At 46.7% G+C, this 12,962-nt stretch overlaps 1 protein-coding gene across 3 annotated transcripts in view; it reads right to left on the bottom strand.

The window, feature by feature from the left end:
• The window catches only part of hgfac (HGF activator), a 91,815-nt gene that overhangs the window by 51,359 nt on the left and 27,494 nt on the right, over nucleotides 1–12,962 (bottom strand). For all 3 annotated transcript variants that reach the window (XM_078561206.1, XM_078561224.1, XM_078561215.1), the window contains one exon: nucleotides 12,091–12,204. In XM_078561206.1, the coding sequence (XP_078417332.1) occupies nucleotides 12,091–12,204 (114 nt within the window). The remainder of the gene's footprint in view (nucleotides 1–12,090; nucleotides 12,205–12,962) is intronic.

Below are 12,962 nucleotides of genomic sequence, written 5' to 3'. Positions count from 1 at the left end.
TGATGCTGAGCAAATTGTTGGAACTGCGGGTTGACAAGTCCCCGGGTCCTGATGGGTTTCATCCTAGGGTCTTAAAAGAAGTGGCTAGTGAGATAGTTGATGCATTGGTTTTAATTTTCCAAAATTCACTAGATTTTGGGGGAGGTCCCATTAGATTGGAAAATAGCTAATGTAACTCCTTTATTCAAAAAGAGGAGACAGAAAGCAGGAAACTACAGGCCAATTAGCTTAACATCTGTCATAGGGAAGATGTTAGAAGCTATTCTTAAAGACTTTGTTTTTTTAAGAGGGCACTTAGATAAATTCAAGGTAATCAGGCAGAGTCAACATGGCTTTGTGAAAGGAAAATCATATTTAACCAATTTATTGGAGTTCTTTGAAGAATTAACAGGTGCTGTGGATAAAGGGGAACCAGTGGATGTGCTCTACTTAGATTTTCAGAAGGCATTTGATAAAGTGTCTCATCAAAGATTATTGCGGAAAATGAAAGTTCATGGTGTAGAGAGTAACATATTGGCATGGATAGAATAATTTGCTAGCTAACAGGAAACAGAGAGTAGGCACAAATGGTTTATTTTCTGATTGGCAGAATGTAATAAGCGGTGTGCCACAGGGATCAGTGCTGGGACCTCAACTCATTACAATTTATATAAATGATTTGGATGAAGGGACCGATGGTATGGTTGCTAAATTTGCTGATGACGCAAAGGTAGGTAGGAAAGTAAATTGTGAAGAGGATGTAAGGAGGCTACAAAAGGATATAGATAGGTTAGGTGAGTGGGCAAAGATATGGCAAATGGAGTATAATGTGAAAAAATATGAGGTTGTCCATTTTGGCAAGAGGGATAAAAAAAAAAGCATATTATCTAAATGGTGAGAGCTCTGAGATGCAGAGGGATCTGGGTGCCCTACTGCATGAATCGCAAAAGTTAAGTATGCAGGTGCAAGAAGTAATTAGGAAAGCTAATAGAACGTTATCGTTTACTGTGAGGAGAATTGAACACAAGCGTAGGGAGGTTATCCTTCAGTTGGTGAGACCACATCTAGAGCACTGTGTACAGTATTGGTCTCCTTATTTAAGGAAAGTTGTAAATGCATTAGAAGTAGTTCAGAGAAGGTTTATTAGATTAATACCTGGAATGGGCGGATTGTCTTATGAGGAAAGGCTGGACAGGCTAGGCTTGTATCCACTGGGGTTTAGAAGAGTAAGATGTGACTTGATTGAAACATATAAGATCCTAAGGAGCCTTGACAGGGTGGATGTGGAGAGGATGTTTCCTCTTGTGGGAGAATCCAGAACTAGGGGAAATTGTTTAAAAATAAGGGGTCGCTCATATAAGGCAGAGATGAGGAAAATTTTTTTCTCTCAGAGTGTTGTGAGACTTTGGAAATCTCTTCCTCAAAAGGTGGTTGAGGCAGAGTCCTTGAATATGTTTAAGACAGATGTAGATAGATTCTTAATAAGCAAGGGGTGAAAGGTTATCAGAGATAGACAAGAACATGAGGTTAAAATGGGATCAGCCATGATCTTATTGAATGGAGGAGCAGGCTTGAGGGGCCAAGTGACCTACTCCTGCTCCTAATTCGTATGTGAATCTCACTGAAAAATACCACGCCCCCGAGACATCATTCAGCCCATAAACACATTTGTTTAGTTTTCATAGTTTCCCTTCTTCATCGCTGACCTCTTTAGACAGTTTCAGAAACACTTCTCTCTGAAATGTTTAACCTTACAGAAAGGTGGCTTTTATGTCAATGGATCCAGACTCCCATGAATATGTGGTCAAAAGAGCGAAAAAGACTTTCAGGATTACTTTTCCTGCTGCCGGAGGGTCCATCCTAACACATGTATCGCCCAGTCACTCTTCAAACACCGAGAAGCCAGCCTCGCTTTAGCCTCTGTAAGTCCCACCTGCACGGATCCTTCCGGAGAAATCCATGAATGTGACAGAGCTGGCTGTCCCCTACCAGGTACTTCAGAGTAAACTCCAAATTCCTTCCAGCTATCGAATTCTTTTTGTTTTGCCTCTTACATTAGTTTATGCTTCTGTCTGTTGGCAGTCACCAAAACTTCCCGGTCCTGAGGACATCGGCCTCTAGTCTTATCTCCAGAATGTTCTGTAGCCCTCCTTTCATTGGGTAGCCCATTCAAGCTGTGGCCTCTACTTGAACTTTGATGTCTTTTGGGGCTATCCCTGTTGGATCTTTCTCTTGCACAGCCAGAGACTCTTTCTCTGGTACGTGATCATTTTCTAACACAAGAGTCACTCTCAGACCCACTATTTGAACTCACATTGTGCTTTCTTACTTTCCATTCTTTTAACCCATTCTGCCAGCCCATGGACTTCACTTCTTGGCCATCAGCGTGAACATTTAACCACTTTTTAAACTTGGCAGTAGCTTTTACTGCATGTGGTCCATGATAGTCGCATCCTTCTATTCACTGCATCCTTAATAAGACCATAAGACATAGGAGCAGAAATTAAGCCATTCGGCCCATCGAGTCTGCTCCACCATTCAATCATGGCTGATAAGTTTCTCAACCCCACTTCCCACCTTCTCCCCGTAACCTTTGATCCCCTTACCAATCAAGAACCTATCTATCTCGGTCTTAAATACACTCAATGACCTGGCCTCCACAGCCTTCTGTGGCAATGAATTCCATAGATTCACCACTCTCTAGCTAAAGAAGTTTCTCCTCATCTCTGTTCTAAAAGGTCTTCCCTTTACTCTGAGGCCGTGCCCTTGGGTCCTAGTCTCTCCTACTAATGGAAACATCTTCCCCACGTCCACTCTATCCAGGCCTTTCAGTATTCTGTAAGTTTCAATCAGATCCCCCCAGGAACATATGTCACCTGAGTCCCCACTTTAGGCAATTGGTCTTTGAATGCGATGGCCCTATCCTGTGCATCCTGATCACTCAGCTTACCACCATCCAGCCCCTGATCTATTGTATTCTGTCCCACAGGACAGTCATCGCAAAAGACACGAGTATGTGAGGTACAGGGTGCTTCATCGTCTTCTATCAGCTGCTCAGATTCTGAGTTTGTAATGAATCCCGATTAATTGCAAGGAATGACCCTTAGTAGTTTTGTTAACATGTTGGATAACCATAGTCTTACCATCATGGCCTATCATCTTATCAGGACCTTTCCATTCTTTATGGCTCTCCCTTTTGTAATACACTATACCCCCCAGAATTAAAGTCTGTCACAGACAGTCTTATACAATGCGTTGGAGCTCTCTGAATTTTTATGGACTGGTCAATGCTGATGAAAGCTCTTCTCTCTTCTTGTAAAGCATTCAGATGCAGAGAGAAACATGGAACGAATCATAGTCCCCTCTAGGGCAGGCAGCTATCGCCCAGCACGGAAGGTAACTTGGGATTCCTCCCCTTGACCAACCGATAAGGCCTACGCCCTCCAACGATCTGAAGTGAATTATTTGCGTGAACCGCCCATGCCAGTGCAGTTGTTGACTTGTAGTTTGGTCGACCCGCCAAGATTTTATGCAGCATTTCATCTATCGCCATGTGACTCATTTCACAGAGCCTGATACTGAAAGGACTTCCAGCTGCGGTATTCATGGCCTCAATGTTCAGGTCTTCACACATGTCTCTAACTCGCCACTAACAAACTCCCCTCCATTAGCCAGTGCCCCACTTCTATTTTTCCATGACTTTTCTACAATCACCCCTTTGTCCTTGCCATGTATAAGTGTAGAAAGGCTAAATCTGGTTACCCTGTCTATGAAGTGTGAAATGAAATGTTTTCTGTCTTTGTCCCATACCTTTAGATCCATGGCAACCCCCTTATTAAATTCACACACCAGTGGAGGGCTTACAATAGGACAATGTCCTCCGATAGATTTTACAGATTTCACATTTTGTACTAGTCTGTTCGGTGAACCTTGTATTCTCCTAATCAACCACGCCTGCATCCTTTAGCAGGATTTTTAGTCTTTGACAAGAAGGGTGAGCAAGTTGTCTGTGCAGCTTTAAGACAACTTGCTTTATTTCTCCCTGATCCTTATCACCTGATGCCATTAATGTTTCTCTAACACTCTGAAATCAGGTTTTGTTAAGGTGATACGATAATGTTCTGACTGGATAGGCTGCAGATCCACTGACTTTCCAAAATCAATTGTTTTACCGTGCTCCATATCTTTTTCGTGGAATGCTTACATAACAGCAAAGGGATCTCGCTAGAGACTACATCATTACTAACAAAGTGGCTTCCTCCAGCTATTTTGCATGGAATCACCACTCTTTTTAGTCACCTCAATGCGTTATCACCCCCAAAGCCCACACAGCGGAGCCTGGTCTCCAGTCGTCTCGGACCCCCTTGCCACTGGACCAAGGCTTTGCTCCGTCTAGCCCATGTGGTAGCTGGTGTGCAACGGCCACCCCACGTTCAAAAGAACTCACGCACAGGCATCTTCCACCCCCTTAAAATGAAGTTTGGGTCCTGGAACATAAGGAGCCTCATGGACAACCCCAACAGCGACAGACCAGAACGGCCGTACTGCTATCATCACCTGGAAGATCAGGCGTTTCAACATTGACATCGCCACCTAAGTGAGACCCAGCGGGCAGGAGAAGGCCAGCTCAAGGAACAAGGTGGGGTTACACCTTCTTCTGGAAAGGTAAACCAGGAGAAAATCGCCGCCTCCACAGGGTTGGCTTCTCCATTAAAAATGAACTAATTGGTCGTCTCAAAGACACCCCTTGCGGGATAAACGAGTGCCCCATGACCTTTCAGCTCACCCAGCCCAGAACCAACGCGCTACCATCCTCAGCACGTACGCCCCAACACTGGATGATACAGAGGAGTCCGAAGACAAATTTTACTCCAGCCTCGAACAATCCCCGGCCCAAGTCCCAACGGGCGATAAGCTGATCCTCCTTGGTGACTTCAATGTCAGAGCTGAGAAGGACACAGGCCTCTGGGGAGATGTAATCAGCAGAGAGGAAGTTGGGAAATCCAACACCAACTGTACCCTGCTCCTGATAAGATGCCTAGGACACGGCCTTGCCATTACCAACACCTTGTTCTGTCAGAGAGACAAGTACAGGGCCTCATGGCAACACCCTCGCTCCAAGCACTGGCACCTGCTCGACTACGTCATTGCCCAAGCGAGGGACCACAAGGATGGATGTATCACCCGCACCATGACAGGGGCCACCACCTAATTCACTCTGTCATTAACATCACTGTAGCCCAGAAGCAATGACAGCAACAGAAACAATGCCACAGGAAAATCAACACTGAGGCACTCAAGGACCCTGATAAGAGAGCCTCATTTAGCCAGTGCCTCACTACCAACCTGGTGACTCCCGGCAACCCAGAGATGCAGAGTGTCCACAGCACCTTGTCCGCCCTCAAAGCCTCCATCATTAGCACCTGCGAAGAGACACTTGGTCACTCAACCAGGAAACACCAAGACTGGATCGATGAGAATGACCAGGAGATCCAGGAGCTGATAAGCCTCAAGCGCAAGGCATTTCTGAACCTGAAACAGCTCAACTCGAGAGCAAGAAAGCAGCTCTACAGACGGCAGGAGGCTGAGGTCCAGCAAAAAACCCACGACCTAAAGAACAGATGGTGGGTGGAGAAAGTGCAGGGGATCCAACAGTTAACTGACAACCATGATGTGTGAGGTTTCTTTAGCGCAGTCAAGACCACCTACGGCCCAAGGCCCCACTCCCCTGCTGGCCAAGAACAGAGAGGTGCTCATCAAGGACAGAGAGGCAGCCAGCGACCGGTGGAAGGAGCATTCGAAGATCTTCTCAACAGAGACTCTGTCTTCAACATGAGTGTCCTGGACTCCATCCCACAGCATGCTACCCGCCACCATCTCAGCACAACCCCAACCCAGCACGAGGTAGAAAAGACCATTCGACAGCTAAAGAGCAACAAGGCATCAGGGGTAGATGAAATCCCTGAAGCACTAAAGCATGGCGGAAAAGCACTATTGGCACAAAGACATGGCCTCACCTCCCTTATCTGGAAGGAGGAGATCGTGCCAGGAGACACCGTAATCGTGACCATCTTCAGGAAAGGTGACAAGTCCGACTGCGGTAACTATAGAGGGATCTCCCTGCTGTCGGCCACAGGGAAGGTCATCGCAAGAATCCTCCTCAATCGCCTTCTCCCTGTGACTGAAGAGCTCCTCCCAGAGTCGCAATGCGGATTCCACCCACTAAGGGGCACAACAGACATAATCTTCATCATGTGACTCATGAGAAATGCAGGGAACAGCATTAACCCTTGTACATGGCCTTCTTTGACCTCACAAAAGCCTTTGACACCATCAACCAGAAAGGATTATGGAGCATCCTCCTCCATTTCAGCTGCCCCCAAAAGTTTGTCACCATCCTCCGCCTGCTCCACAATGACAGGCAAGCCGTGATCCTGACCAACGGATCCACCACAGACGCATTCCACATTCAGACCAGGGTCAAGCAAGGCTGTCATTGTACCAACGCTCTTCTCAATCTTCCTTGCCTCAATGCTCCATCTCACCCTCAGCAAGCTCCCCGCTAGAGTGGAGCTAAACTACAGAACAAGCGGGAACCTGTTCAACCTCCACCACCTGTAGGCCAGATCCAAGGACATCCCATCTTCTGTCATTGAGCTACAGGATACAGACGATGCTTGTGTCTGCGCACACTCGGAGGCTGAGCTCCAAGCCATCGTCGACACCTTCACCAAAGCATATGAGAACATGGGCCTTACACTAAACATCCATAAGATAAAGGTCCTCTATCAACCTGCCCCCTCCACACCACACTGCCCCCCCAGTTATCAAAATCCATGCGGATGCCTTGGACAACATAGACCACTTTCCATAGCTTGGGAGCCAACTGTCAACAAGGGGAGATATCGACGAAGAGGTTCAACACGGCCTTCAGTGTGGCCAGCGCAGCCTTCAGGTGCCTGAGGAAGAGAGTGTTTGAAGACCTGCACCTTAAACCCGGTACCAAGCTCACAGTCTACAGACCAGTGGTGATACCCACCCTCCTACATGACTCAGAGACGTGGACTATGTACAACAGGCACCTCAAAACTCTGGAGAGGTACCACCAACACTGCCTCCGCAAGATCCTGCAAATCCATTGGCAGAATAGACACACCAACGTCAGTGTTCGCAGTCAGGCCAACACCCCCAGCATCGAAACACTGTCCACAGTCGACCAGCTCCGCTGGGCAGGTCACATCGTCCATGTGCCTGACACGAGACTCCCGAAACAAACACTCCACTCGGAGCTTCGACACGGCAAGCAAGCCGCAGGAGGGCAGAGGAAACACTTCAAGGGCACCCTCAAAGCCTCCTTGAAAAATTGCAACCTCCCCACCGACATCTGGGAATCCCTGGCCCAAGACCACCCACAGTGGAGGGAAAGCATTTGGGAAGGAGTTGAACACCTCGAGTCTCATCTCCAGGGGCTAGCTGAAGACAAGCACCGATAGAAAAAGGAGCGCGTGGCAACCTGGGCACCCCACCCACCCCTGGGCACCCCACCCACCTGTTCCCCCTAGCACTGTCTGCCCCACCCATTGACAGGGACTGTAGGTTGCACATTGGACTCTTCAGTTACCTGAGAACTCATTTTTACTGTGGAAGCAAGTCATCCTTGACCACAAGGGGCTGCCTATGAAGAAGAAGTCACCCCCAAACCTAAAACAAGTAGCACTTTTATACTCCCTGAACTTACATCGATCCTCGCTACTGAGTGAATCTAGATAACATTTTAGCCAAGCTGTTCCACCCATTTTCCAAGTGCAGCCACTGTGTAACACTGCACAGTTAAATGAATCCATCACTAATACACAAATCACCAGACTAAAGCTTGTGACATGTACAATTTCTTCAGGCTTATTGTTATCATCTTCATCCTTCAAATTCTCTGTGTCATGAGTCACTTTGAGAACCCTTTGGGCAGTTCATGTATGATGATATTATGAGTTGCACTGGACGCACCTGTTAACTGTTCCCCAGGCACCCCAGGAGTTCATTCGCCCACTATTGCTGCTCCGATCCCCTTGCCTGCAGTGGTATCCAGATTTGCTGAAAGTACTTTCATCCTCCCTGTCTGTAACTCTTCCTTTGTGCTGGTACCAGTGTCCGCTATCTGGACGATCCTGAAATGCTGTAATCATTGAGTCCCTCGTCCTTTGCGACACTGTGGAATGTCCCTTTTGTGCCATCAAGGCTGCTGGGAATTACTGTTTCCCTGGGAATTTTTTCAAGGCAGTAGGCATCTGCTCCAAAAGGGAGTCTCTTTCCAAGGACTGAACCCCAGTTAAGAGCAGGAGCCTGTCCATATGCGACACCTTAGCACAATCCAACTATTTGAATGTGAGCACTGAACAAGGAACCTCCAACTTTCTCCAATCTTCTGCACAGTCTGTTAAAGTCCATGATATAACCCTCCATGAAATGTCTTTCAAAATCCATCAGACTTTGACCATGCCTCATGGGCATCCAATAGATCATTTTCTGGTAACTTTCATCTGTGAAACTTAATAGAGCATCCAAATCAGTAGCCAACTGACAGGCATCCAGCTCACATAATAATTTGCTTCTGATTTTACTTTTGTTAGGAAGTGCCAATGCCCCAAGGTCATATCTTATTGCCTCCTTCGTAGGGATGTCCACATATCCACTTCATTCTTCCACTGGTCACAAGGTTCAAACTCTGAGACCATCAGTGGGTAATCATACCCTGACAATTTACACTGACTTTCAGCCATTCTTCACAAAGGGCTACTCAGATTGTAATCTTCTGTCTGAAAGAGACATTTCTTTGTTTCCTACCTTACCTTTAGGCAACCATTCTCGGTTACCATGTTAAACTTTGATAGCCAGTTGGTGAAGGAGGGGGCAGAAGTCAATCTTCACTTAGTTTTAGATGTATTCACAAAGTGAAACATTACAAATGTATAGCTCCTAACTCCGCTCCTCAATGCCAATGAATGTCTCTTTATATGCTCTTTTAAATAAACAACAAACCAATAAAATAAACGAATTAACAATTAACAGAGTGACAGCCCCTTAAAGGGGCACTGTAACAAAGGGCAAAACTTTAAAGGGAACTTAGCTAATTAAATTAAAATGGTGTTCCCAGGAGTGTGCTGCACCCCAGCGCCTGCAGTGCCCACTGGGTGTGGAAGGTCTCAAGCGTACCAGTGAATACCACATGCTCCCTCTCCAAATGCACCCAGGTGAAATGTAATTGCGGGACAGGGGCAGACAGTTGGGTCTAACAGCCCCATCCATGGCCCGCTGCCTGGACTGGTTAATAGCCACTTTGGCCAGGCCCAGGAGAAGACGCACAAGGAGATCCTCTGATCTGCCTGCCCCCCTCCACACCTGGTAAATGTCTCCTTATATGTGCTCAAGTCAATATCCAATGAGTGACCCCCAGATGTATACACTTAACCTTAATTTGTACAATTAACACTGCGGAATAAATGGAGGTATTCCACAAAACAATCACCCAACCTGCCTTTGGCCTCCCCAGCGTAAGACGTGTACATAACTCGCTGTTTCACCTGCCACCTTCAACAATTTAGTCCCCTCGCACCCCAAGGTCTCTCTATTCCTACATTCCCTTTGATACTGTAACATTTAGCATGAGTTGTCTCTCCTCAAATGTCTAATTAAAATGTATCACACTTCACACTGTGCTGTATTGAACTTTACCTGTATCCGGCCATTCATCAGCCTGTTTCCATTGAAGTCTGTCACTACCTTCCTCAGTGATTACTACATTTCCAAGTTTTGTGTTATCTGCAAATTTTGAAATTGTGCTGGGTAACTGCCAAGTCCAACTCCTTCAAGTTTATCGGAAACAGCAGTGGTGCTAGTATCAGGTAATGGAACTGCACTGTATTACCTCCCCCCAGCCTGTAAAACAGCCATTCACCACAACTCTCTGTGCTCTATCCTTTAGCCAGTTTTGAGTCCATACAGCTACTGCCTCATTTGTCCCGTGGGCCAGGATTTCCCGGTCAGCGAGTGGGGGGCGTGGGGGCGGGGCCTGCTCGCTGACATGTAAAGTGACACGCAGTGAGGTCGGGCGGGACTCCCGATGTCACCCCGCCTCATTTCAATTTTCAGGTCGGCAGGGGCTCAGCTGAATCAGCTGTGCGCCCGCTGACCTGTCATTGGCCTATTGAGGCCATTGACAAAGTAGCTAAAGTAATTAATGGACCTGCCCATCCAACCTTAAGGTTGGCGGGCAGGCTGGGAGCCCTGGCAGGCATTAGAAAAAGCATCAAACCTCATCCATGAGGTTTCATGTAGGCTTTAAAATTTTTAATAAAATTGTCAATGAAAGTGATGGACATGTCCCAGCTCATGTGACAGTGTCACATGAGGGGACATGTCAGGGAATTTTATCTCTTCTGTTTTTAAAATTTTTTCAGACAGGAGCTGATCTCCCTGAGGCAGCACTTAGCCTCAGGGGTGTGAGTGCGCTCTTTCATGCGCATGCGTGACAGTGCGCACTCTCAGCTCAGGGAATCCCACCCCCCCCCCGCCCGCACAGGGAGCTCATAGCGCTTCCTTGAGGACGTCACGCTGAGTGGGCCTTAATTGGCCCACCCATGTAAAATGGCGGCGCACCCCTGATCAGGGACGCCGATCAGAGGCGCGCCCCAACGTGCCCGCTCCTAAACTTCCCCTCCCCCCACAACCGACGGGGGAAAATTCTGCCCATAGACTTCCATTTTGCTAACAAGCCTATTGTGTGATACTTTATCAAATGTCTTTTGAAAGTCCATATGCATAACTGCTCTATCCTCATCCACTCTCACTGTTATCACATCAAAAAATTCAATCGGGTTAATCCAAAATGACTTTCCCTTGAAAAATTCATGATAGCTCTCCCACATTAGCCCATGCTTGTCCAAGTGAATATTAATTATCTCTCAGTTATTGTTTCTAAAAGCTTCCCCGCCGCCTATTTTAAACTCACTGTAATTGTCGGGTTTATCCTTCTCCCCTTTTTGAAGCAGGGATGTAACATTTGCAAATCCTCCAGCCCTCTGTCACCGCCCTGTATTTAAAGAGGATGGCATGTTGTAGGCCTTGCAGCCTGCACCTCAGCAATTTCTCATCCAGTCTCTCGGCAACCTCCTCGTTTGCCATAGCTTTATAAAGGAACATACACACCCCACGAGATAGCGTTAGAAAGATGAGGTGATCTCGAGACTTATTTACTGAGGATTTAGCTGTTTGAAAGGCTGCAGATTAGCAGGCAACAGTTTGGGGCTAAGGGCAGGGCACAAAGAGTCTCCAACACAGGGAATGGACTTTGTGAAAGAGGATTGGTGTTGAAATCCTTGAAACTACTTAAGGAATCCTAAGTTGTTGAGATGGTGGAACCTGTTTATCAGTCCTTCACACGATGACTGCCACCTAAGTGAACAGGAGGCATCTTCCTCACCGACTCATTATCACCAGCCTGGCTTAGACCATCTCTGCTGGTTGCCTCTTTAACCCTACATTGGAAATCTTTTACCTGTTTTATGCTCTTGTCAATCCATTGAATGGTAAGCACATCTCTGGCAAAGCAGCAGCCCCTTCAAAAGTGCAGGTGCAGTATCAGCCTGGATAATGAGATCCAGCTCCTGGGATGGACCTCCAAATCCACAAACTTCTGACCCAGAGACAAGGAGAGAAAAATTGAGTGCACAGTGTCGTTGGCCAATGGCAGAACATATTACCAGAATGGGTGGCGCAATAAGAAACCTTAATGGGTTGCCATAGGAACAGGAGCGGGCCATTCATCCCCTTTAGTCTGTTCTGCCATTGGAGACATAGGGACAGGAGTAGGGAATTCAGCCCTTCGAGGCTGTTCTGCCATTCAGTTAGGTCACAGCTGATCGTAGCTTCCAGAAGAACAGCAGCATCTTCCCAATAAACGGAATTCAGGATTTTCAATAATCCAAGAGAACACTGTGGATAGGTGGTCTAGATGGACCAAAGGTTTTCTCCTGCCTGGAACTGTTTCTACTGTACTCATTCTAGGGTCTTACTTTAGTGCTTCACTGTAAAAATGAAAATGCCTTCATCACCTACCTTTCTCACAGTCCCTTCCCGTGAACTGATCAGTGCAGATACACTGGTACGAGTGGTCAGTGGGGATATTGATGCAGGCAGCCCCATGCCAGCACGGTTGGCTTTCACAATAATCTGTTAAACAAGTACTGAGAAGGTCAGAGTACAATAAAATTACACTTAAAACAGGATTTATTTAAATATAGACGGCACTTATATATTTCTAAACTAAAGGGTACATTTGGCTAAAACTTTGACTCACTGGGATAAAACCCAATGGTGTTGCAGTCTAGAAAAATGTAATGGTGGTTTTAGTGCTTTCATTTCATGTAATTTTCTTCCTTTCTCCTCCTATTGGGGCCCTTCCAACACATTGTCCTATTGGTCATTCTTAATAGAAGATTTTAGGAAGATTCTGCGAAACTGATCAAGACCCCACCCCCCCAACACTCCTAAAGGTTTGGGGATTCCTGGAAAAAATGAACAATCCCAAAACACCCTTCGAGCCCCTCCACCGCCCCCCCCAAAATTACATACCGTCCTGACTCGGACATTCGCTGTCGCTGGGTCAAAATCCTGGAACTCCCTGCCCAACAGTACTGTGGATGTACCTGCACTGCAGTGGTTCAAGAAGGCTGCTCAGCACTTCCTTCTGAAGGACAGTCAGAGATGGGCGACAAATGCTGGCCAGTGACACCCACATCGAGAAAGGAAAAAGAGGTAGCAATGCAAGGAAAGCCATTCCATCTTTCTGGTGCATTGATTCTCCCATCACTGCATAGACTTGTCCCATGAACGACCCCGATGTTTTCCATTGCCTCGCGTATTCCATTTCTTTCCAAACAGAATAGGCTTCCCCCGTGACCTTTCCAAGTCTATCTACTTTTCAACAA

The sequence above is a fragment of the Cetorhinus maximus genome, chromosome 2, assembly GCF_964194155.1.
Source record: "Cetorhinus maximus chromosome 2, sCetMax3.hap1.1, whole genome shotgun sequence".
Taxonomy (NCBI): Eukaryota; Metazoa; Chordata; class Chondrichthyes; order Lamniformes; family Cetorhinidae; genus Cetorhinus; species Cetorhinus maximus.
This window is presented reverse-complemented; position numbering and strand designations above follow the sequence as displayed.